Raw genomic sequence first — 26,450 nt, 5'->3', positions numbered from 1 at the left:
CCTGTGATGGTGTCCCCTGAATAGATATGTGGGCACAGTTGGCAACGGGCTTTGTTGCAAGGATAGGTTCCCGGGTTAGTGGTTCTGTTGTGTGGTATGTGATTGTTGGTGAGTATTTGCTTCAGGTTGGGGGGCTGTCTGTAGGCAAGGACTGGCCTGTCTCCCAAGATTTGTGAGAGTGTTGGGTCATCCTTCAGGATAGGCTGTAGATCCTTAATAATGCGTTGGAGGGGTTTTAGTTGGGGGCTGAAGGTGACGGCTAGTGGCGTTCTGTTATTTTCTTTGTTTGGCCTGTCCTGTAGTAGGTGACTTCTGGGAACTCTTCTGGCTTTATCAGTCTGTTTCTTCACTTCCACAGGTGGGTATTGTAGTTGTAAGAATGCTTGATAGAGATCTTGTAGGTGTTTGTCTCTGTCTGAGGGGTTGGAGCAAATGCGGTTGTATCGCAGAGCTTGGCTGTAGACAATGGATCGTGTGGTGTGGTCAGGGTGAAAGCTGGAGGCATGTAGGTAGGAATAGCCGTCAGTAGGTTTCCGGCATATAGTGGTGTTTATGTGACCATCGTTTATTAGCACTGTAGTGTCCAGGAAGTGGATCTCTTGTATGGACTGGACCAGGCTGAGGTTGATGGTGGGATGGAAATTGTTGAAATCATGGTGGAATTCCTCAAGGGCTTCTTTTCCATGGATCCAGATGATGAAGATGTCATCAATATAGCGCAAGTAGAGTAGGGGCGTTAGGGGACAAGAGCTGAGGAAGCGTTGTTCTAAGTCAGTCATAAAAATGTTGGCATACTGAGGGGCCATGCGGGTACCCATAGCAGTGCCGCTGATTTGAAGGTATACATTGTCCCCAAATGTAAAATAGTTATTTGTAAGGACAAAGTCACAAAGTTCAGCCACCAGGTTAGCCGTGACATTATCAGGGATAGTGTTCTTGACGGCTTGTAGTCCATCTTTGTGTGGAATGTTGGTGTAGAGGGCTTCTACATCCATAGTGGCCAGGATGGTGTTATCAGGAAGATCACCGATGGACTGTAGTTTCCTCAGGAAGTCAGTGGTGTCTCGAAGGTAGCTGGGAGTGCTGGTAGCACAGGGCCTGAGGAGGGAGTCTACATAGCCAGACAATCCTGCTGTCAGGGTGCCAATGCCTGAGATGATGGGACGCCCAGAATTTCCAGGTTTATGGATCTTGGGTAGTAGATAGAATATCCCAGGTCGGGGTTCCAGGGGTGTGTCTGTGCGGATTTGATCTTGTGCTTTTTCAGGGAGTTTCTTGAGCAAATGCTGTAGTTTCTTTTGGTAACTCTCAGTGGGATCAGAGGGTGATGGCTTGTAGAAAGTGGTGCTGGAGAGCTGCCGAGCCCTGGGCGCCCCATCATCTCAGGCATTTGGGGAAAATGTATACCTTCAGATCATGGAAAAGAACATTGGTCAAACTGGACAGTCTCTACGTAAAAGAATAAATGGACACAAATCAGATGTCAAGAATTATAACATTCATAAACCAGTCGGAGAACACTTCATAGAATCATAGAATATCAGGGTTGGAAGGGACCTCAGGAGGTCATCTAGTCCAATACCTGCTCAAAGCAGGACCAATCCCCAATTAAATCATCCCAGCCAGGGCTTTGTCAAGCCTGACCTTAAAAACTTCTAAGGAAGGAGATTCTACCACCTCCCTAGGTAACGCATTCCAGTGTTTCACCACCCTCCTAGTGAAAAAGTTTTTCCTAATATCCAACCTGAACCTCCCCCACTGCAACTTGAGACCATTACTCCTCGTTCTGTCCTCTGCTACCACTGAGAACAGCCTAGAACCATCCTCTCTGGAACCACCTCTCAGGTAGTTGAAAGCAGCTATCAAATCCCCCCCCATTCTTCTCTACCGCAGACTAAACAATCCCAGTTCCCTCAGCTCTTCCTCATAACTCATGTGTTCCAGACCCCTAATCATTTTTGTTGCCCTTTGCTGGACTCTCTCCAATTTCTCCACATCCTTCTTGTAGTGTGGGGCCCAAAACTGGACACAGTACTCCAGATGAGGCCTCACTAATGTCGAATAGAGGGGAACGATCACGTCCCTCGATCTGCTGGCAACGCTCCTACCTATACATCCCAAAATGCCGTTGGCCTCCTTGGCAACAAGGGCACACTGTTGACTCATATCCAACTTCTCATCCACTGTAACCACTAGGTCCTTTTCTGCAGAACTGCTGCCTAGCCATTCGGTCCCTAGTCTGTAGCAGTGCATGGGATTCTTCCATCCTAAGTGCAGAACCCTGCACTTATCCTTATTGAACCTCATCAGATTTCTTTTGGCCCAATCCTCCAATTTGTCTAGGTCCCTCTGTATCCTATCCCTGCCCTTTGGGCCATTTCCAGCACAAATCCAGGGTTTAACAAGAATGTCTGAGGAGGGAGTGGGTCACTAAACTGGGAGGAGAGGTAGATACGCTGGAGGGTAGGGATAGGATGCAGAGGGCCCTAGACAAATTAGAAGATTGGTCCAAAAGAAATCTGAGGAGGTTCAATAAGGATAAGTGCAGGGTTCTGTTCTCAGTGGTAGCAGATGACAGAACGAGGAGTAATGGTCTCAAGTTGCAGTGGGGGAGGTTTAGGTTGAATATGAGGAAAAACTTTTTCACTAGGAGGGTGGTGAAACACTGGAATGCGTTACCTAGGGAGGTGGTAGAATCTCCTTCCTTAGAAGTTTTTAAGGTCAGGCTTGACAAAGCCCTGGCTGGGATGATTTATTTGGGGAATTGGTCCTGCTTTGAGCAGGGGGTTGGACTAGATGACCTCCTGAGGTCCCTTCCAACCCTGATATTCTATGATTCTATGTGTCCATGTGAGTATTTTGCCATATGTTTTTTCGCCTATTGAAAGCTTAAGAGGAAATAAAACAAAAGGGAAAGATTCAAGGGAGTTTGCCCAAATCTTACCTTCTGAATCTCTCGTCATATGTAACTTTCAGTCCATGGGTCTGGCTGAGCTGGCAAGTGGCAGCATGACATGAGGAGACTTATCCATATTAGAGAAATGAGTCCAAATAAAAATATATTGTACTTGTGTAGCTCCAAAGCAGAAGTTTTGTTCCTTTGCAAGTTTAATTACAACTTTTTTTAAAAAGGAGTGCAGAACTGGCATTTAAATTTCTCTGCTTCCTTGAAGCCATAGAATTTAGAGGCTATTTTAAAAAAAATAAATCCCCCTATCCCCCAAAAAATTCAGTCTCCTGGTGAGGGAAGTTTCTTGCTGGGGTTGTCTGCTGAAATTATTTAGTTCCTTCCCCCTCCAGTGTAATTGGATGAGCATGAAACATGTACTTGCCTATCTCCTTCCCCACTGTGATAGTGTGAGGTTTGCTGCTACCCCTTGTTACCCAGAGGGATCTGTTTATGTGATAATGTAAATACATTCTCATTGTCTTTGAAAGTACCTAGGCTCCATACCAGGTGGAAAAACTACAGTCCTTTGTCTAGGATGGAGTATCTCCTGCATGGCTGGCAAACAAATTTTAAGAGTTATAATTTCAGTTTATGTCCATAATTTTGCATCACTTGATTGCACCTACATTACACAATTATATTAATCAGTGAGTTATGAGCTTTTCATTGGCACCTTGCATGACACTTACCAGATATATTTCATGACATTGAACAATTGGTACAGTAGAACTGGTTAAGCCAGCTGCAGTTCATTACCAGCTATCTGGGTGCCCCCTTGCTCTTGGGTTATTCTTAATGTCACAGGGTTACACTCCCTCTGCAATAGCAGTCCTAGTTCCCACAGCTTATATAGGGGCTGCATAATAGCAGTCTTCAGCGACTTGCAAGGCTGCCATAAAAAAGATGCAGAAAAGTTGTTGCCTTTTGCCACATAGGGCAGGACAAGAAGCAGTGGGTTTAAACTACAGCGTAGTAGATTTAGATTAAATCTCAGGAAAAACTTCCTAACTGTAAGAACAATAGGACAATGGACCAGACTGCCTCAGGAAGTCTGGGAAGCTCCTTTACTGGAGGTTTTCAAAAAGAGGCTGGATAACCATCTGTCTTGGATGGTTTAGATACAACAAATCCTTCATTTTGGCAGGGGGTTTACTCCGGGAGGAATTCTGCACCAAAAAATTAAAAATTCTGCACACAATATTTTGAAATTCTGTATATTCTATTTGTCAAAATAACACAATATAATCATGCCACTTACAATTATTTTGTTAATGTATGTCTGTAACAATACAGACAAAAAAAATAAAAAAAATTCTGGTAAATTTTTTTGGACAGATTCCTTACTAGGCATATTAATACACAATTTTGCATAAGTCATTTAAATTACAATACAGACCTGTATTTCCTGCACCTGTCAGAAGCAGTGCAAAGGCTTTGGGGGAGGCAGGGGTAATGGAGGAGCTGAGGGAGAGGAAAGGAGCCTGGGAGTGAACCTGGAGGGTGCTGGGTGTGGGTGGGAGGTTTTCCTTTGGGGTTGGGGTGGTATTGTTATGGTGTTGGGAAGCCTCCCCCATGCCGTCCCTGGCTGACCCCAAGCCTCTCCCATTCAGTCAGGCACGTCTGCCCCTGTCCCGACACCCCCCATCTCCATCGGTCTCTGCAGCCATCCTCCCACATCCCCAGGCTCAACGCTGTCAGCCCACTAGCTGCTGAGCCCATGCTCCAGTCTGTCCTGTCCCCCCACTAGCCATTCTGAGCCTCAGTCTGTGACCCCCCCCCCATCAGCCCTGCGTGCCCCACTGTAACAATGCTGGTTCTGGTGGGACCCAACTGAGAGTGCCAATTCAGGACAAATTGCTTAAAGCAGGGCAGTTACAGCCCAAGGCTGTGGTTTCTATGCACGCCAAGGCAAACCAAACCAGCCAAACAGAGAAGACTTTGGTTTTACCCCACTGGCTAACCACAAGTCACACAAGCAGTTCCCTTAGACACTCCAGTTTCCCAGTATCACCATCAGTGCCACTCATTATGGGGACAAATGGTTATGAAAACCAATACCCCAGTAAAAGAAAAAGGGTTCTTTCTATCCCAAAGGACCAAGCCCCAGACCCAGGTCAATATACAAATCAGATCTTACCCACAAATCACACTGCTGCCAATCCTTTAGAATCTAAAATGTAAAGGTTTATTCATAAAAGGAAAAAGATATAGATGAGAGCAAGAATTGGTTAAATGGAATCAATTACATACAGTAATGGCAAAGTTCTTGGTTCAGGCATGTAGCAGTGGTGGAATAAACTGTAGGTTCAAATCAAGTCTCTGGAGTACATCCACAGCTGGGATGGGTCTTTCAGTCCTTGGTTCAAATCTTCAGTGTAGCAAAGTTCCTCCAGAGGTCAGAAGCAGGATTGAAGACAAGATGGAGGAGCTGCAGCAGCTTTTTATATTCTCTTGCCATGTGGTCTTTCTTTCTTTGTTCCAAAGACAAGCTGTCCATCACATGGCATGGCAAAACCTCAGAGTTCTGTCCATAGGCACCTCCCTGCATACCTTGCTGAGTCCCAAGGCGTGTCTGCCTTCTCTCAATGGGTCAGTTGTATAGCTGATGGTCCTTAATGGGCCACCAAGCAGACTAGGCAGAGCTGACACCAACTTGCCCGGGGTGTCACCCAGAAGCATAGCATAAGTTTGAAATACAGCCAGTATAGTGCCAATATTCATAACTTCAACTACAAAAATGATACACACATATAGACAGCATAATCATAATCAGAAAACCGTAACCTTGTCTTAGACACCTTATTTGACCCCCTTTATATAAGATTTGGTGCCACTACAGGACCTTGGTTGCAACAATGATCTGTACGGTCCCAGATTATGTCAATAACGTCACACCCACTCTGTCCTAACCTGGCTCTGTGGGCAGGATCCTGTGATGAACTCTACACTTGGGGGAATTCTGCCGCACTGGGCATAGAATTTTGTATTTTCCTGCATAAAATGCATTTTGCCTAAGAAGTGCTGCAGTTCCATGTTTTGCTCACCAGAGGCCAATGTGGCACTAGAACAGCCGGCATGAATGCAGTTGGCTGCTCTGGTGCCACAGCGATCTCTGGTGGGCAAAAAGCAGAACTGTAGCATTTCTTATTCAAAAAGTTTTTTATGCAGGAAAATTCAAAATTATGCGAGACAGATTAATTCTGCGCATCCACAGATGCACAGAATTCCCCCAGAAGTAGGGATTAGACTAGATGACCCTTGTGGTCCCTTCTAATATGATTCTAAGATAACAAAAAGTTTAAATAAATATGTATAACAAAGAGTGGTGGAATCCGTATTAGCCAGTGCTGGAGGCGATGGTGATAAAATCCACCTGATGAGCTTCCCAGTTGTAATTGATCACAACTTGCTGAGTGTTTTGCCTAATAAAAATTTGTTAGACCCATCTATTGAGTAAATGGATTTCAATCCTATAAGGGGCTGTCTCTACATCCCCAGTTCTTTACAGACTCTCTCTCCACCCCTCTTTATAAAAGTGTTCCTCTCCTTGTGTAGCTGTTTCTCATAGGTTGCAGGGCCACAAGGAACCCCTGTGATCATGTATTCTGACCTCCTGTATGACACAGGCCATAGAAATTCTCCAAAATAATTCCCAGAGCAGATCTTTTAGAGAAACATCCAGTCCTGATTTACAAATTGTCGGTGATGGAGAATCTACCATAATCCTTGGTAAGTTATTCCAGAAGTTAATTACTCTCACTGTTAAAAATATATGCCCTATTATCAGTCTGAATTTGTCTAGCTTCAACTTCTAGACGTTGGATCTTGTTATACCTTTGTCTGCTTGCTTGAGGAGCCAATTGTTAAATATTTGTTCCCCAACTAGGTTCTTATAAACTGTAATCAAGACACCACTTAACCTTCTCTTTGTTAATGTAAATAGATAAACTCAGGGAGGTCACTCATATCAGGCACTTTGTCTAATCCTTTAATCATTCTTGTGACTCTTTTCTGAACCCTTTCCAATTTATCAACTTCTTTCTTGAACTGTGGGCACCTGAACTGGATACTTCCAACAGCAGCTGCACTAGTGTCAGCTACAGAGATAAAATAGCCTCTCTATTCCTACTCAAGATTCCTCTGTTTTTGCATCCAGTGATCACATTTGCTCTTTTGGCCACAGCATTGCACTGGGAGCTCATGTTTAGCTGATTATCCACCTCCGACCCCAAATCTTATTCAGAATCCTTGCTTCCTGCGATAGTCCACAGTCACCCAGACTCATATTGTGTGCTGGCACCTGTCATACCAAATGATCCAGATTGCTGTATATCAGTTACCTGTCTCTTCATGGTTTACCATGCCCCCATTATTGTGGGTCTGTGACCAGGGTCCAAAGGGGGGGGCCACACTGAGGTTACTCAATTAGGGCAAACTGCAAAGAATGGAGCAAACAATCCCCAAAACTGGTGGTTATTTTAATACTTAGATTAACCAAGATAGCAACAAAATGGTTTCCATAATAGCTTACTGGTTACACAGAAGCCAAAACACAGTTCCCTGAAAAGCAACCCAGCCTTTGGGCTCCCTCCCAGACAGCCAAGTCAAATATGAAGGTTCTATCACAAAGGATTGGACACATTACCTCCCAGGTTAATATTTCAGATTTTACACAAATACACACTTACAGCCAATTCTTATTAACTAAACTAAAATTTATTAAAAAAAGAAAAGAGTATTGGTTAAAAGACCATTATACATACAGACATGATTACAGTTCTATCAGTTTCATACTAGAGATGGTGAATTTTGGAGTTGCAAAGATTTCTTAGAATAAGTCCACAGGTTCAGTCCAATGTTCCATACCAGGTTGATCCAAATTAAATTGGAGACCTCAGTCTTGTAGCTCAATGCGTCCCCTTATAAAGGATAAGCAGATTTGAGATAAAAAGGATCAGAACCCAAGAGTCCTTTATTCAGTTCCAGGCCTCCTCTTGACATCACGGTGTCCTCAGGTGAACAATAGGCAATCATCGCAACTTTGAAGTAGACCTATTTCCTAAACATCACTAGTAATGAGCTACACGGATTAACATAAGGCTATTGCCTGTCTTCCACCATTTGCAGGTGATATGCTATATAATTCAAAGAGAAATCAATACAGTAATATCACTGTATTTTAAAAAAAACGAGGCGTACTTGTGGCACGTTAGAGACTAACAAATTTATGCCCAAATAAATTTGTTAGTCTCTAAGGTGCCACAAGTACTCCTCCTTTTTTTGCTGGTACAGACTAACACGGCTACCACTCTGAAAACTGTATTTACAATTCATTTAAATGTTAAGATCTTTTGATTTCAGAATTAACAGAATACATACAGCATAGACAGGAACTGTTAGATTACATTGTCAACCTCTAACAATATATAAACACTCAAATTATCTATCAATATGTAATAGGTTGAATCTGGATCAATTAGCCTGCAAGCTGCTCCTTCCTGGCCATGTGTCAGAGTTATCTGCAACTTTTATTAGTGATAATTTTATGTTTTCTTCCAGGTCATTGATAAAAATGTTAAATATGATTAACATTTCCATCTAGTAATGGATCAGTACCATTGTTAGGATATCTTTTGTACCCAATACACTTGAAAAACTCCTCCTTTTCCTCAACTCTGCTGACTATAGATTTCTCCCTCTGTCCCTTTTTGTTTCCTTTATAAACCTTCTATAATTCTTAACTTCTGATTTACATTCATTATTGTCAGCTTCACCTTACTTCAGTTTGTTCCATTTAAAAAAAAATTGTATAGATGCCTTCACTTCTCTGTAAACCAGGTCAATTATTTTAAATCAGTAAGGCCTTTTCCTTAATTATGACATTTTGGGCTTCTAGAAAAGTGTCCTTAAACAATTCCCTATTATTATTCACATTTTCCTGATTAACTTTTTCCTTCCAGCTGATTTGGCTCACAGTTGTTTCATCTTTGTGAAATTGGTCCTTTTAAAGCACATATTACTGATCTGGACTTCATTCTGTTTGCACACTATAAATTTTGAATTTGTGAGTTTGCTTTTCCTGGAAGTTTTTGTGGGTTTCATCTTCTTCTCCAGAATTTGGAATTTCAGATTGAAAAAGAGGAAGTGACTCACCTTGTGCAGTAACGATGGTTCTTTGAGATGTGTCCCTATGGGTGCTCCACTGTAGCTGTCTGTGTGCCCCTGTGCCTCTAATCAGAGATTTTTGGTAATAATGTCCCTCTGAGCCCACACATGCGCCCTCCCTCCCTCATGGTTTGCCTCGAGGCTATTTAGCACTGCACGGGTGAACCCCCCTTACTTCCTTCTCTACCGCAGAGCCCTACAGAGAACTCCGAAGTAGTGGGGAGGAGAGCGGGTTGTGGAGCACCCATAGGGACACACATCTCGAAGAACCATCATTACTGCACAAGGTGAGTAACTTCCTCTTCTTCTTCGAGTAGTGTCCCTATGGGTGCTGCACTGTAGGTGACTCCCGAGCAGTACCCACCACTGGAGGCTGGGACTTCGGAGTGGAGTCTTTTACTACAGAGAGCTCTGTGGAGTCAAAGATGGTGTCAGCAGCCAAATCTTTAGTGATCGCATAATTTTCTGCGTAAGTATAGGCAGAGGCCCAGGTCGTTGCTCTATAGATTGCTGAGATAGGGGTATCCCTACGGAATGTGATTGAGGTAGAAACTGACCTCGTGAAGTGCATATGGACTCTGGACGGAAGCAAGTTGTGCCCTTGATAAGTGATTAATGCAATTAGAGACCCTTTTGGATAGTCTTTGAGCCGATATCACAGAGCTTTTGGATCTTTCTTTGGACAAAAGGAAGAGTTTAGGGGATTTTGTGAGAGATTTAAGTTACCAGTCTGCCTGTGGCGTCAGGTGAACAGGCTGAGGCCGCAGGATTTTTAGGGGATGAGATGAAGGAGCACACCAAGTGACTAAGTTTAAAGCTTTATTAATAAAACAACAGCGGTGAGTGCTGGGTTCTCCCCACGTCGCTCAAAGGAAGGAAGAGAGCGTTAGTGCCCAAGCCTGTGAGTGCTGTGGTTTTTTTACATTACTTAAAGGGAGGAAGAAAGCGTTAGTGCCCGAGCCCTTGCCCACTTTTATACTTACACATGCACAACCCAGGGCTGGCCAAGCCCGGGTGTAATGTAAGAAGAAGACGGAGAAAGGTGGACGAGAATTCTGTCCTGTGCACAGGCTGTCCAGGGTCTGGTATTGATCTCCGACTTGTTTTGGCTTTTGAGAGGATTTTTAAGCCCTGGGTTCTTCTGGGGGCATTTCATTTAGGGACCTTTGTTTTCCATGCTTTTTGTACCAGTTTAAACCAGCTTTTTGCAGCTTTCTGGGGTTGGAATTTAGGTTCCCGTCTTTCTTGGCAGGTAGCAGAGAATCTGTTGTGTGCAGTGACCTTGGGCTGGAGTTAGCTTTTTATTTTCGGACCTAGCTGAAGCGTCGAGTTAACCCGTTCCTTTCTCCCTTCCTCTCCCTTCAGCCTCTCGCAACCTGCAAAGGAATCTTGTGAGGGGTTACCATTTAGGTTTTTACCCTCCCTCTGACACGGTGGCTAGTGTTACCGTTGGCCTCCTACACAAACAGCAATATAGCACAAACAAAATTGTGAGGGCAGCAACAATTGCATAGACCAGCCAGTAGTGGCTTTTGGCTTTATTAGTAACATAGCTTAGCACATTTTTTTGTTGGCGTAGATGCCCCATCTGGATGGCTGTGGCAAAGGTAGCTTTTTTTAGATTAAATGTGTGCTGCACCACTGTAAAGGAGGAGGCATTTGTGTGGAACATGGTTAGTTGTTTCCAGGTGTGCGTTAATAGAAGAAAAACATTGGGTGTGATTTATGAAAAATTAAACACAATATAATTAGAAACATTAACACTACTTTGGATAACAGCGGGCCAATGCACCGAAAAATTTTGCGCTTGAAATTGGAACCGCAAATTGAGGGGCACCCTGGGGTAGGTGGTCCTCCAAACACACACGGAGGTATTGGTAAACAGATGTGCTTTGGTGGGGGCATATTTTGATGCCTCCCCTTCCCAGCAGATATGTTGACCCACTTCATAAACCGGCCTGGTATTGCCTTTTTTATATATATTATTTGAGGGGGCTTTATAGTCCATAGCTACCAGATTTTGCCCTTTGCAATTTATGTGTGCTGATAGTTAGGGGCTGCAGTCAGCACATACTGCATAGCCTTGTCATTGGAGGGAGCCGCCTTCCACACGTTACGATGGACCACCCAGTTTTAGAGTCTTTTTAAAGGCCTGGCTGGATTTTTATAGCAGGGGCCCACACTTTTTTTATGGGGCCAAAGGCCATGAAGGAGCAGGCTATGCCTGTGCAGTTTTAGTAAGTGAGCCTTTAGGAATAGCGAAAAGGCCATTGCTTTTGGGGAATTTCTGAGTGGGAATGGATTTCCCTGGGCCAGGCTTTGTGGAGCAAATTTTTTTGGATGCCACGGACTTCTTAGATTAAATATTATTGAAGCTGGGAGCACACAGAATTTTAAGCTAGATGGTTTTTGGCCTTAATTAGTCCCCACAAGGTGTCCCGCATGTGGAGGGCCAATTTGGCAGTGTGTTTGAGGGTGGAGGTGGCTACTGTAAGGTGAGTGAGATTTGCATTTGTGACCAGCCCCATGGCCTTTTTTAACTGTTTTAACCGTTGGTTTTTAATGGCCCCTTGCTGAATATTTTAAATACTAGCTGTCGTATTGGCCCCATCCCACAAGGAGTTTACTAAGGTTTGCCTTTTTGTGGGGGACAAGGACAACGTTTGCCTAAGGAGGGCAACTTGCAGGGTGGTCCCCCTTGTACAATTAGGAAGGAAGGCAGGGACCTGAAAGTGTGTTAGGGGCAGGTAAATATTTAAAGCTCCCAAGGTGGCATTAAGGAGGATTTAGCGTTGAGTGGCTGCTTTTTATTTGGTGGCCGGTAACATCTGCCACCACCACTGGTGGGGGGGAGATGTGGAGGTGCTTTTTTAGAGTTGTTTTTTGAAGACTAGGGGCTAAGCAGAGAAGGCTACAATTTAAAAGGGATGCTGGAAATTGTTTGGGGCATGTAATATCTACCTTTCCACACTGGCGGGATGTTTGTGTGGATGAGTGAGTGATATATGTGATATACCAATATTTGGAACTGTGGGGGTTAGGTTGAACCCTACACCATTTGGGGTCCAACATTGCAACCACGTTTTGATGCTAACTGTTAATGTGAAGCATTAACTTAGATGGCATATTGAACTTTTTTATGACATTGAAAACCTTTTTATGTACCCTTCCATCGATAGTTTACTTGAGCCATTGTTTTTAGATTTTCTTTTTAGTAAAACCATAAGCGCTGGCAGTATGGATGGAGATTTTTTTTTTTTAAAGGTGGGGACCATTTTTTTTTAAGGGGACATAAACTTTTTGGGAGGGGGGTTTGGACGGCGATGGGACATAGTGTTGTTTTATGTGGTGTTGTCTGGCGGGGTAAGGAGCCCTTTTGGAGTAATTCCGTTTGGGATTTAATTGCAGGGGGATATGCAGGGCCAGGAGACCTGGGGCTTTTGGCAGGGGGATGCCCCTGGGAACATACCCAGGTAGTACATGGTGCCCACAATTGCCCCCAGGATGATGTGCCACAATTGCCCCCCTGCCAATGGATAACTGACCTTTTTTTTTAATTAGGGCCAGTTTTGGACAGTGGTAAAATTAACAAAAGAGAGGGAAAATGTTGGAAACCAAGGATTTTTATAGATATGCGCCACCAAATATACACTGTTTTGCTCTGACGAATTTTGCTGGCCTGAAGCAGCAAGAGTGGTTTTACCACTTTTGTTTAGGGTGTTTTTGGGCTTTTGCTATTACTGCCTTGTTTTGTTAACAAAGCAAAAAGGGAAAGGAAAAGAACATTGCAAATGCATTTATTGGGGAAACTGAGGCATGGATGATAAATTTTTAAAGTTATTAGTTGTTTTGCGACAGCCCTTTTTGGCTTTTGTTATGGATATTGTTTGCTTGGTTTAGGAGGTTACGGCAACAATATTGTGTTTAGGGATTGCTATTGCTTGCCAAAGGGCCTCCCATTCTGCTCCAGGCCACCACATGAGGAAAATGAGAACATAAGAATGGCCATATTGGATCAGACCAAAGGTTCATCCAGCCCAGTATCCTGTCTACCGACAATGTCCAACTCCAGGTGCCCCAGAGGGAGTGAACTTAACAGGTAATAATCAAGTGATCTCTCTCCTGCCATCCATCTCCACCCTCTGACAAACAGAGGCTAGGGACACCATTCCTTACCCATCCTGGCTAATAGCCATTAATGGACTTAACCTCCATGAATTTATCCAGTTCTCTTTTAAACCCTGTTATAGTCCTAGCTTTCACAACCTCCTCAGGCAAGGAGTTCCACAGGTTGACTGTGTGCTGAGTGAAGAAGAACTTCCTTTTATTTGTTTTAAACCTGCTACCCATTAATTTCATTTGGTGGCTCCTAGTTCTTATATTATGGGAACAAGTAAATAACTTTTCCTTATTCACTTTCTCCACACCACTCATGATTTTATACACCTCTATCATACCCCCCATAGTCTCCTCTTTTCCAAGCTGAAAAGTCCTAACCTCTTTAATATCTCCTCATATGGGACCTGTTCCAAACCCCTAATCATTTTAGTTGCCCTTTTCTCAACCTTTTCTAATACCAGTATATCTTTTTTGAGATGCGGGGACCACATCTGTACACAGTATTCAAGATGTGGGCGTGCCATGGATTTATATAAGGGCAATAAGATAGTCTCCCTCTTATTCTCTATCCCTTTTTTAATGATTCCTAACATCCCGTTTGCTTTTTTGACTTTTTTGACGCTGCACACTGCGTGGACATCTTCAGAGAACTATCCACGATGACTCCAAAATCTTTCTCCTGATTAGTTATAGCTAAATTAGCCCCCATCATGTTGTATGTATAGTTGGGGTTATTTTTTCCAATGTGCATTACTTTACATTTATTCACATTAAATTTCATTTGCCATTTTGTTGCCCAATCACTTAGTTTTGTGAGATCTTTTTGAAGTTCTTCACAGTCTGCTTTGGTCTTCACTGTCTTGAGCAGTTTAGTATCATCTGCAAACTTTGCCACCTCGCTGTTTACCCCTTTCTCCAGATCATTTATGAATAAGTTGAATAGGTTTTTTTCCTCTGGGATTTCAGGGAGGCTTGGGGCCACCCACCAGGTATTTTGCCGTGGCCCTATAATGTTTATTTGCACTGCAGCCGAGGCACCTTTTTTTTTTCTTTTTTTGCTTTTTGCCACGCTGTGGCCCAGGCCCCAGTGGCAGCTTGGATCATGGAGGGCCTTTGGAGGTATATATATATTTTTATAATAATTATTATTTAGATAATTTTATGGGTAGCTGAAGACCCAGATGGTCCAGGCCGGTGGCTGGTTTACAATTGAGGCCCATGACACCATGACCAGAAACCTAGGAAGAAACATATGTTTTGAGCTGATTGGCATGCACTTATTTTACTTTTTTGGGCAGCTGAAGCTGGTACACTACCGGAGAGATGCAGTTTACAATGGGATACGGGCCCATCCACTTAACGTCCAAGGTGTGGGTCGCTTTTTTTAGTTTTTGCAATATTATCTTGTTTTTAATTTGCTGGGTTTGGACGTTTTTAATGACAGTGTTTTTGCGTTTAGCCTTTTTTTTTTTTGTTTAAAACGGTTTTTATGGCTTTGCAGGTTTTACAGATTCCTCCCTTAGCTGGGCAGTGTACCCATTTGTAACCGTTTGGTGAATTGGCAGGTAAATTTTTTTTTTATTTTTACAGATTGCCCCACATTATTGGGTGACCAAAAAGAATATGGTAGGAGGTGTACTCAGTGCCTAGGCGGTTAGAGTTGTGTAAAGCTTCCAAAATAGTCGACAGCTTTTGGGGCCAATTTGTTTTTGAAGTTGAGCACATTTTACGGAGGGCATTTTTAAAATTTTGGTTTTGTTTTTTTACAGTGCCGCTGCTTTGTGGCCAATAACTGATGTGTATTTGTTGCTTGATGTTTAGGGCAGCAAGCAAGGATTTAAGAACCTTTGGGTGAGAAACAGGGTTTACTGTGCCAAGCGGATGTTTGAGATCAAACTTATTTGGGACCAGGTTAAAATGTATTTTAGGGAGGGTGTGGGGTTTGCAGTATTATTGGCGCCGCTTTGGAGTATGCCTGAAAAGTCTGTGCCGCCCATACTGCTGCCAAGCACTTTTTTTTACAGGGGCTATATTTTACCTTTGGCTGCTGTAGTACTCGGGAATTGTATGCAGCCGGGATTAGCCAGCCCTCTGCATTTTTCTGGAGGAGGACGGCACCCAGCGCCTCCAGACCGCATGATAGTCGAAAGTAAAAAGGCTTGGTAGTGTTTGGGAAAGCGAGGGCCGGCACCCACAAGGCAGCTTGCTTCAAGGCGTTAAAGGCAGTTTTTTGCGGTCCCCTCCAGTGCCACTATGCCCTTTTTTTGAGCAGTGTCCATAAGGGGTGAGGGAGGGTAGCAAAGTTGGGAATGTGATTTCGAATAAAATTAACCCCCGCAAAATGGTGCACAATTGTTTCAAAGTGGTGGGTTTATTTTGCACAATGCATGGACCTTTGCCACTTTTACTAGCCTATCTTTTTCCCCCAGGGGGACTGAACACTGGACCAATTGCACTTTTTTTAACGACACCTTGAACCCAGTTTTTTTAATTTTATTTAAAACAGTTTTGGTGATATTTTGCACCTGGGGTTTTGTTTTCTTATGCACTAACAAATTGTTTACATATGAAATGACGTGGCAACGGACCTTAGGAGGCAGTTTGTTCAGCATAGCTACCACATGTTGGTGTGCAATGGAGGGGGCATCGTGGAATTTTATGGGGACTTGCATGAAGGTGAACTGTTTTCCCCTAAACTGAAACACAAAGCAGTCCTGGGAGGCAAGGGTAAAGCAAAAAAGCAATTAGCCAGATTAGTAACCGAAAACCACCTATTTTGCAGCTGCACATGGAGCAGGGCCTTGGGCATTGAGGTGACCACCAGGGCCATTATAGGGGTGCCTTGGTTTATTTTTTGGTCATTTATGGTGAGGCGCCAGGCCTGACCCCCGCTTTCAGCACCGGGAAGGTATCGTTGTTCAGGCCCTCGACCAGCTCATCAAAAGTGCTTATAAGAGGCAGTTTGAGAGGTCACGTGATGGGGTGCAGACCGTTCCCAATTTGAGCCCTGGTCTTCTTACACTGTGGCTCATAACAGCACTGAGATGGTGGGTATTGAGAAGATTGTGACTTGTGGTGTGGTTGAGAGGTATATCTTCTCTTCTGTCCCACAGTGTAGATTCCTAAGGAGTGTAACGTGCTCTGAGAATCCTTTGGGATATGGAGAGAAAATCTGTCTTCTCCACAAAGAGTTTGGCCCTTCGAACTGGAAGTCTGTAGCTCTTTGGGCAATCTAGAGAGGTGTAGCCCAAAAAAAACCAACAACCGAACCCACCTCAGTACCACTGTCATGGAGACTGGGCGGGCAGCTCTAACAGCTACATCCAGTGCTGTCTCTCGGACCAGTCTGGCTATTAACTGACCATCTCTAAGAACGGTCTGAATCTGTTCCTTTTGTGTTTCCCGTAATGTTCCAGAAACACATTGGGTTTCCCATAATTAATAAAATTGTATTTGGCCATGACAGTTTGGTAATTTATGACTCTAAACAGATGAATATGCCATCTTGCCAAGCCTGATCGTATGGAGTTGACTTGGCATCATGTTGCTTGCTTCGTGCATTAATCACATCTGCTATGATGGAGTTGGGTTGTGGATGTTGAAAACAAAGTCTGCCTCTTTGCATAGAGATATAGGGGTTTGTTTTGTTTTATTTGTTTGTTTGTCTGGTTTTTTTTTTTTACACTCTGTTGCTGGATGGTGCGATGGAGACTGGTGTCTGCCAGATGAATTTGGTAGGATCTAGCATCGCCTCATTAATTAGGAGGACAATTCTAGATGAGAAAGTGGTGTGCAGAATTTCCACCAACTTGTGATGTGTATCTGCCACCTCCTATAGGGGAATCTGCAGCTCGTCTGCCACCCTGTTGGTAAGATCCAAAAAGTTCTTAAAATCTTACCTAGTGATGAGGACTGGGCAGCACAGCCTCATCTGGGAGAGATGAGGAGAAGTGTGCTGGAGGGGTAGCTTCCTCTTCAGGTTCTTTTTCCTGTTCTGAAAAAGCTTCCTCCTGCACTGACTCAGGTGCTCTAGACAGCCAGGCTGAAGCAAACCATCTGGTGGACTCTCCCTGAGAGACACTGGGGATGGGTTCGACGTGTGTTGTACGTCACACAACAATTACAGTATGGCCTTGTGGGGGGTGAGGGAGGAAGGCAGGCATGGGCGGTGGGCTTACCTCAGGGGGCTCGTACTGCGATTGTAGGTTGGCTTGATGGAATTGGGGAGGACCCTTGTAGTGTGACAGTGGGCCACAGTGAGGGCCAGGGAAATGATCTCCTCCTGGCTAGTGCCAGATTCTTCAGTGGGTAAGGGTGACGCTGACTGGGGTATTAGCAGTATACAGCCCGGTGCCAAGAGCGATTCTGTGCTCGATATCGGGCTCGATATCGGGGTCCTCAATATCAGGGTCCTAGTACCAGGGCCAGCTGTAGGATTTTTGCTGCCTCAAGCAAAAAAATTTTTGGCCACTCCCACTTTCTTTCTGTGCCCTCCCCCCGCCCCTGGCTCCACCCCAACTTCACCCATTCCCAACCCCTTCCCCAAATCCCCAGCCCCACCTCCTACCCAGGGCGTGCCGCATTTTCCGCCTCCCCATTGCTTCCTGCGGCTCCCCCCGCAACCCCTCTGCCCTAGCTCACCTCCATTCCACCTGCTCCGCTTCTCCCGCCTCCCTCTCAGGGGAGGGAGAGGCAGCGTGTTCAGGGGAGCAGGTGGAGTGGAGGTGAGTGAGGGTGGGGGGAAGCACAGGAAGTAATGGGGAGGGGTAGAGGAACCGCTCCCTGCCCCAGCTCACCTCCTCTCCACCACCGCTGCCTCCCCCGAGCGCTCCGCCGCTTGGCTTCTCCTCCCTCCCTCCCAGGCTTGCTGCCCGTGAAATATGTGTTTCACGTGGCAAGCCTGGGAGGGAGGGGGAGAAGCGGAGCGGTGGCGGCGCACTCAGGGGAGCAGGTGGAGGTGGAGCGGAGGCGAGCTGGGCTGGCGCCAGAATGCTGCCCCTAGAAATGTGCCGCCCCAAGCACCTGCTTGTTTTGCTGGTGCCTAGAGCCGGCCCTGCATGGTACCAAGTAATGGGGTTTGTGGTTCTTCCCCAACCATCAGGTCTCCAGGGTACCAGAGCTCATGCAGTACCATGGGTTCATTTGGTACCACAGAGGAGTGTCTGTGGTACGTTGTCAGTACCGATAGTTGGGCAGAGCACTCCCTAAATGAGAGTTTTGTTGTGCCCAGCACTGTTCCCTCTAAGCTGTGCGCGTGTGTGTGCGCACACAGATCTTAAACCCCGCACACATGGCGAAACTCCGGCTTTGGCGGCGGCTTTTTTTTTTGCTTTGGCGGCATCACAGAAGAAATTTTTTGCACACATGGCCTGTTAAAAATTAGAGGGACATTGGTGCCCAGTACAGAAAGTTTGTTGGTGCCACTGTTTTAGAGATGGTATGGTAATTGTCTTTCTCTGGGTACTGAGGCCACAGGTCTCCAGAGTACCAGAGCACATGTGTTACCATGGGCTCACATGGTACCACAGAGGAGTGTCTGTAGTATGTTGTCAGTATCGATGGTTGGGAAGGTGCAGAACACTTCCTAGATGGGAGTTCTGTTGCACCTGGTACCAAAGGATTTCTCTGTGCCGCTCTTTTAGAGATGGTATGGTAATTGTCCCCTCTCCTTAGGGGTCCATACAGTTGCATGAGAGCCTAACTGTGGAAGCCCCTCAGTGCTGCCTGCAGCAGAGCTCACAGTAGGACAGAGCTCACAGCAGGAGACCCCTTCTCGGGTGCCTGCTTCAGAGCTAGGGTGTGGCAGCAGAGCTTACAGCTGTGCTTCAGAGCTGCTGGTGTCGTCCTACTGAGGTGGCTGCTCTGGGGAGCCCTACTGGCTGGCCAGCTGCTCGGAACCCATGTGTTTGGATCGGTGCCAAGATGGCCGCACTGGGGAACCCCTCTGGCTGGCCAGTAACAAGAAGGGTTTCTTCAGGTATGTTGGCAACAAGAAGAAAGCCAAGGAAAGTGTGGGCCCCCTACTGAATGAGGGAGGCAACCTAGTGACAGAGGATGTGGAAAAAGCTAATGTACTCAATGCTTTTTTTGCCTCTGTCTTCATGAACAAGGTCAGCTCCCAGACTACTGCACTGGGCAACACAGCATGGGGAGGAGGTGACTAGCCCTCTGTGGAGAAAGAAGTGGTTTGGGACAATTTAGAAAAGCTGGACGTGCACAAGTCCATGGGGCTGGATGCATTGCATCCGAGAGTGCTAAAGGAATTGGCGGATGTGATTGCAGAGCCATTGGCCATTATCTTTGAAAACTCATGGCGATTGGGAGAAGTCCCGGAAGACTGGAAAAAGACTAATGTAGTGTCAATCTTTAAAAAAGGGAAGGAGGAGGATCCTGGGAACTATAGGCCAGTCAGCCTCACCTCAGTCCCTAGAAAAATCATGGAGCAGGTCCTCAAGGAATCAATTCTGAAGCACTTAGAGGAGAGGAAAGTGATCAGGAACAGTCAGCATGGATTCACCAAAGGAAAGCCATGCCTGACTAATCTAATTGCCTTCTATGATGAGATAACTGGTTCTGTGGATGAAGGGAAAGCAGTGGACTTGTTATTCCTTGACTTTAGCAAAGCTTTTGACACGGTCTCCCACAATATTCTTGTCAGCAAGTTAAAGAAGTATGGGCTGGATGGATGCACTACAAGGTGGGTAGAAAGTTGGCTAGATTGTCAGGCTCAACGGGTAGTGATCAATGGCTCCATGTCTAGTTGGCAGCTGGTATCTAGCGGAATGCCCCAAGGGTCAGTCTTGGGGCCGGTTTTGTTCAGTATCTTCATTAATGATCTGGAGGATGGTGTGGATTGCACCCTCAGCAAGTTTGCGGATGACACTAAACTGGGAGGAGTGGTAGATACGCTGGAGGGTAGGGATAGGTTACAGAGGGACCTAGACAAATTGGAGGATTGGGCCAAAAGAAATCTGATGAGGTTCAACAAGGACAAGTGCAGAGTCCTGCTAGGACAGAAGAATCCAATGCACCGCTACAGACTAGGGACCAAATGGCTAGGCAGCAGTTCTGCAGAGAAGGACCTAGGGGTGACAGTGGACAAGAAGCTGGATATGAGTCAACAGTGTGCCCTTGTTGCCAAGAAGGCCAGTGGCATTTTGGGGTGTATAAGTAGGGGCATTGCCAGCAGATCGAGGGACGTGATCGTTCCACTCTATTGGACATTGGTGAGGCCTCATCTGGAGTACTGTGTCCAGTTTTGGGCCCCACACTACAAGAAGGATGTGGAGAAATTGGAGAGAGTCCAGCGAAGGGCAACAAAAATTATTAGGGGTCTAGAACACATGACTTATGAGGAGAAGCTGAGGAAACTGGGATTGTTTAGTCTACGGAAGAGAAGAATGAGGGGCGATTTGATAGCTGCTTTTAACTATCTGACAGGTGGATCCAAAGAGAATGGATCTAGACTATTCTCAGTGATAGCAGATGACAGGACAAGCAGTAATGGTCTCAAGTTGCAGTGGGGGAGATTTAGCTTGGATATTAGGACATTATTAACTTTTTCACTAGGAGGGTGGTGAAACACTGGAATGCGTTACCTAGGGAGGTGGTAGAATCTCCTTCCTTAGAAGTTTTTAAGGTCAGGCTTGACAAAGCCCTGGCTGGGATGAGATAGTTGGGGATTGGTCCTGCTCTGGGCAGGGGGTTGGACTAGATGGCCTCCACAGATCCCTTCCAACTCTGATATTCTATGATTCTATGATTCTCTAGTTGCTTGGAGGAGCTCTTTTTATGAGCCTTTCCAGGGGGAGTCTGCTGGTGGCTTTTTTTCTCTCTCTCTTCTTCTCCTCTTCAAAACTGGACCCCTTTTGAAAGGGAGTAAAGGCTCTGGGGATGATCCAGGGTCAGCACCCACCGGAGTCCCCTGCAGACTGAAGTGTTTTTTCCATAGGGAGGAGTTTTAACTTCAGCTCCCAGCTCCTGCCCCCAAATTGCCACCGAAGACCCGGACATGCCGCCCTGATGACGGACGGAGTGCCGCCCCTTTCTAGTGACTGCCCCAGGCACCTGCTTCCTTCACTGGTGCCTGAAGCCAGCCCTGCTAATGACACAGATAGAGAAGGGACAACTGCTCATTCTGTCTGAGGCCAAAGGTGGTAGAGAAGGAAGTGAGGGGGGTTTGTCCATGCAGTGTTAAATAGCCTTGAGGCAGACCATGAGGGAGAGAGGGCACATGCGCGGGCTCAACGGGACACTGCTACCAAAAATCTCTGATTAGAGGTGCAGGGGCACACATACAGCTATAGTGGAGCACCCATAGGGACACACATCTTGAAGAAGAATGGAAATTTCCTGGTCCCAGGGACTGTGCAGAGCATTGGGAAAGTCAGGGAATAGGAAGTTGGTGCTGCGCGTGCAGCCATGAGTCTGCCGCCACAAACGTGAATTACAATGCCACCTCTAATTATAGACTTACATAGTATTCCTCACTTAAATCCCATGCCCTCTGGTCATCATTGTCTGTGACAGTCTGATCACATAATCACAAATGGCATTATATGAAATGCAGCGTAGGAGCACCATCTTTGTGCTCACTATTCCTTACTTCTGAGAATTCTCTGTGTAACCATAGCAGTGCAATGTTAACTTTTTGCATTTAATTTTCTTTGTCACTTTAAATATTTTAATAGAAAAGCAAAAAGTTTCCTTTTTTCATATCAACATGAGTCACTGGTTAACTGGTACTTATCAGTATTATTAATAAATTGTGCATGTGGGGTCAAAGTCTAGTCAGTGGCCTTTGGATCTGATCATTGTAAACTACACAGCAGGGGACTAGAGGTTCCTTATTTGAGATTATATATCAGCATGGAGGAATTGCAGATGCACAATGCAATCTTGTGGCCTGAAATTAACACTGTATGTACCTCGTGTATCAAATAATAATGTAGGTGTGTCATGCCCCACATACTGTTCATGAGGTTAGCTGCATATCATGTAGCAGAATCCCTCCCATTTGGAAAAGTTTGCAAATGAGTGGTGTGACGGGTTAGCCCCCCCATCCAGGATGCCACCTGATGTGCTGGGGTCCCATTGTTCCACCAGCCTGGATTTCCTCATCCTATCCTAGCTGTGCCAGGCCCTCAAGCCTTCTCTGGCACACACACACTCAGGTAGGTACACACCCAGCTGCAAATGGACACAGAGACACTGAGCTCTGTGTGGGAGGAATCGGCTTAGGGATTCACCCAGGACTCGTACATACCCCCTTTGGGGAGTAAACCCAAAATAATATTGTCTTGCACTGTATAGAAAAATCTGCACAGCACAAGCTCATAAAAATCGCCCTCTACCTCAATGTGGAAAGAGATAGGCACAGCTTTTCACTCCCCCCGCCCCCGATATGAATTGCACAAACTGGGTTATGGTATAAACAAGAAATAAGTTTATTAACTACAAAAGGTAAATTTTAAGTGATTATGAGGAATAGCAAAAAGAACAAAGCAGATTACTGAGCAAATAAAATAAAACATGCAAACTCAGTTTAATACACTCAAGACACAGATTACAAAATGTAATTTCGCACTGTAAATATTGTTTTAAGCACGTTGCAGAGTTTCTGTAGCTTAGAGTTCCAGTTGTTTCTTTTTACAGACTAGACTCCTGTCTAGTAGACTACACTACACAGCTTTTAGCGACATGGCTGTGTCGCTACAGCCGTGACACTAGAAGTCGTGCAGTGTAGCTGCTGTTTGTCTGCTCTCCTGACAGAATTTACACCCCCAATGAGCGGCGTTTGCGTTGCTGCCGACCACGTGCTGTTCACACTGGCACTTGTCGGGACAAAACTTTAGTCTTTCAGGGGGGAGGATTTAACACCTCTGAGAGACAAAAGTTTTGTTGTTTAATTGCCAGTGTAGACATAGCCTTAATCTGGACTCAGCCCTTCCCTTTCTCTCAGCTCGGCTCCTTTGTCTCTTCAGGTACCTTAAGCAGTCTTTCTTCTTGGGCAGGAAGGCATTGGAGAATAGTCCTGTTTGTCTTACTCCCCTGCCTTAAATAGAATTTACATAAGGCGGGAAGCCTTTGTCTCCAGTGGAAAAGTACCAGCAGTGTCAAGGTGGTACTTTGTACCAGGTGACAATATCACCTGACCTTGTAGTATCAAAGCAACCATGAAACCTGATTTATTTGCAATGTCCACAGGAAGGAACTCCCCCAAAGATAGGAGAGCCACATCTTTGAAGACTCATTGTCTTTCCCTAATGGCAATTTCAGATTGCAGTTCCACTTATCCAGTTGAATTTTAGGATTTACTAGTAGTAGAAATGTAATCCATTTGAACATTTTCAAAAGTGGCCTATGATTTTGGTTATCTCTGTCTTTAAGTACCCACCTTGGACTTGACTTTCAGAAGTGCTGAACACCCCCCATTTTCTCCAGTTAAGTCAATGGAAGCTTTGAATACTCACCATCTCTTAAAATTGGGCCTAAATTTTCACAAGTTGGCTAGCCAAAAATTGAGGCAACCTGAATCATGGCATTACTATCCTTGATGCATGGGGGAGTGCCCACTTTTCTTGTGTCTATGTAATCTTATGCCAAAAAGACTGAAATGAAATAGACATGTTACTGATTATAACCACTGTCCCCAATCCTGCAGAGATTTACTCACATGCTTAATTTTGTGCACTATACGTAGCTCTGTTGATTTCAGTGCGACTATTCATGGTGTGTAAAGTTATGCATGTATTACTCATTGCAGGATCAGGGCCTTCACATTCTCAAGGCTTTCTTTGTAGTAGGAAGGGTTAGAATCTTCATTTTATTTATGTTTATTTTAACCACAATCTTAGATTCTTGAGAGCACAGCAAGTTCCAAAGAAACTTCTGTGTTTCAGTGAACATGTACGGTTATTGTCATAATTGTGGCTAGTTATCTTCTTAACTGTATATCACTAGGTGGTGGATGTAACTCTTTTTTTGTTATACATGGTGGGCATTTGATCAATGTTCTGTATCAGAGATGACGATTCGTGCTTTGATGGAGGGGAGGAGGGACTGCAATCTCTGTGCCTTTTTGTTTCAGGTATTGAAAACCTGCCCTGTGATTTGCGAAGGAACTTCCAGCTGATGCGTGAACTGGATCAGAGAACAGAAGGTATGCTAAGGTATTCCAGTAAGCAGTCAGAATAGAGATCCTTCGTCTGAAGGGTCATAACAATCCCACTGCGCCTTGGCATGACTATGAAGTATGGAACAGCAAAGCTTTGTCTTTGAAGACAAGATTTACCCATGCTGTAAAGGTACAAGTGCTAATGTACTCACATAGTAAATGTGAGAACTTATACTCTCCTTCTTTCCAAGCTCTAGTCAATAAATCTAACCAATGGACTTCGATTTTTTTTAACCAGTTATAGCCATGTTTAATATCAAATTGTTCCAGTAGCAATGCCTCACTACATATAGGTGGAGAGTCTTTCTTAATCTTTATTCTACAACATTTTATTTTGTGATAGATTCAGGTGGCAGCATTTATACTTTTGGAGGTCACACATAAGTAGCTTCTGTAGTGTCTGTCCATATATAAATATACCCTATAAAACTGACGTGAACAACACATGGATATCATCATAACAGAGGAGGGAAAGTATGTGTAACCTGATGGCAAAGTAGTAGAATGTTGCATATCTTGTCAGAGATTCATGTTTAATTTTTGGATCTGAGCTTTCAAACAGTATGTGTCTGTTATTGCCAAATGGGTTTCCCTTCTGTTGAAATGGCACTGGAAGGAAAGGGAGATGGTAGCATAGAAGTGAAAAAATTCTCACACTCAGAATAAAGCTGAAGAAATGTTGAAACCCATGAACTGGAGTCAGTGAATTCAGTTCTGATCTCACACCAGTGTAAATCAAGAGTAGCTCCACTGAGGTCAGTGGAATGGCACTGGTGAAAACTGCTGAGTGCAGTATCAGATCTGGGTAGGGTGAATCCTTTTTGTGATTTTCTAAAAAAGATACATTAGTTTTTGAAGGGGTTCAGGCACTATGGTAATTGGGATCATAAGGTAAGTACCATCACTAGCTAGAAAGTATTTCATTCATGAAATTAATTCTCATGTAATTGTACTGTCTGTTTTCTTTTCAGACAAGAAAGCAGAAATTGACAGCCTTGCAGCAGAGTACATTTCAACAGTGAAGCACTTGTTGCCAGAGCAGCGTGTGGAGTACCTCCAGAAGATTCAGAACGCTTATTGTAAATGTAAGGAGTACAGTGATGACAAAGTGCAGCTAGCCATGCAGACCTATGAGATGGTGAGAATTAAGTGCACATGTGCTGTGATTGTGTGATCAGTGACATTCTTGCAAGTGTAATCATAAACTAAGAAGGAGCTTTTGGGTTTTTTGCTATATTTAAGTATCTATATTTGGGTTAACTTTGTTACTGACAGAGAGCAGCAGTTCCCTTAAAACACATTCTTTTCTGTTTTCATAGAATCATAGAATATCAGAGTTGGATGGGACCTCAGGAGGTCATCTAGTCCAACCCCCTGCTCAAAGCAGGACCGATCCCCAATTAAATCCTCCCAGCCAGGGCTTTGTCAAGCCTGACCTTAAAAACTTCTAAGGAAGGAGATTCCACCACCTCCCTAGGTAACGCATTCCAGTGTTTCACCACCATCCTAGTGAAAAAGTTTTTCCTAATATCCAAGCTAAATCTCCCCCACTGCAACTTGAGACCATTACTGCTTGTCCTGTCATCCACTACCACTGAGAATAGTCTAGATCCATCCTCTTTATCCTTAGTCTAGATTCATCCTCTATATCCTTTTTTAGGTTGGATATTAGGAAAAACTTTTTCACTAGGAGGTTGGTGAAACATTGGAATGCGTTACCTAGGGAGGTGGTAGAATCTCCTTCCTTAGAAGTTTTTAAGGTCAGGCTTGACAAAGCCCTGGCTGGGATGATTTAATTGGGGATTGGTCCTGCTTTGAGCAGGGGGTTAGACTAGATGACCTCCTGAGGTCCCTTCCAACCCTGATATTCTCTGATTCTATGATTCTTTGGAACCACCTTTCAGGTAGTTGAAAGCAGCTATCAAATCTCCCCTCATTCTTCTCTTCCGTAGACTAAACAATCCCAGTTCCCTCAGCCTCTCCTCATAAGTCATGTGTTCCAGTCCCCTAATCATTTTTGTTGCCCTCCACTGGACTCTC

General features: G+C 44.6%; 1 protein-coding gene across 6 annotated transcripts in view; it reads left to right on the top strand.

Moving 5' to 3' along the window:
* The window catches only part of ING5 (inhibitor of growth family member 5), a 51,022-nt gene that overhangs the window by 3,725 nt on the left and 20,847 nt on the right, over positions 1–26,450 (top strand). For 3 of the 6 annotated variants that reach the window (XM_073360425.1, XM_073360426.1, XM_073360427.2), the window contains exons 2-3: positions 24,324–24,395; positions 25,382–25,548. The exons of 1 other annotated variant lie outside the window; for it this stretch is intronic. In XM_073360425.1, the coding sequence (XP_073216526.1) occupies positions 24,324–24,395; positions 25,382–25,548 (239 nt within the window). Of the gene's footprint in view, positions 1–24,323; positions 24,396–24,417; positions 24,541–25,381; positions 25,549–26,450 lie in introns of those variants that run through there. 2 more of the 6 variants (XM_073360429.1, XM_073360430.2) reach the window with 2 other exon arrangements.

This window comes from Lepidochelys kempii, chromosome 9 (genome assembly GCF_965140285.1).
Source record: "Lepidochelys kempii isolate rLepKem1 chromosome 9, rLepKem1.hap1, whole genome shotgun sequence".
Taxonomy (NCBI): Eukaryota; Metazoa; Chordata; order Testudines; family Cheloniidae; genus Lepidochelys; species Lepidochelys kempii.
The sequence above is the reverse complement of the archived record's forward strand: the minus strand, read 5'-3'. Positions and strand labels throughout refer to the sequence as shown.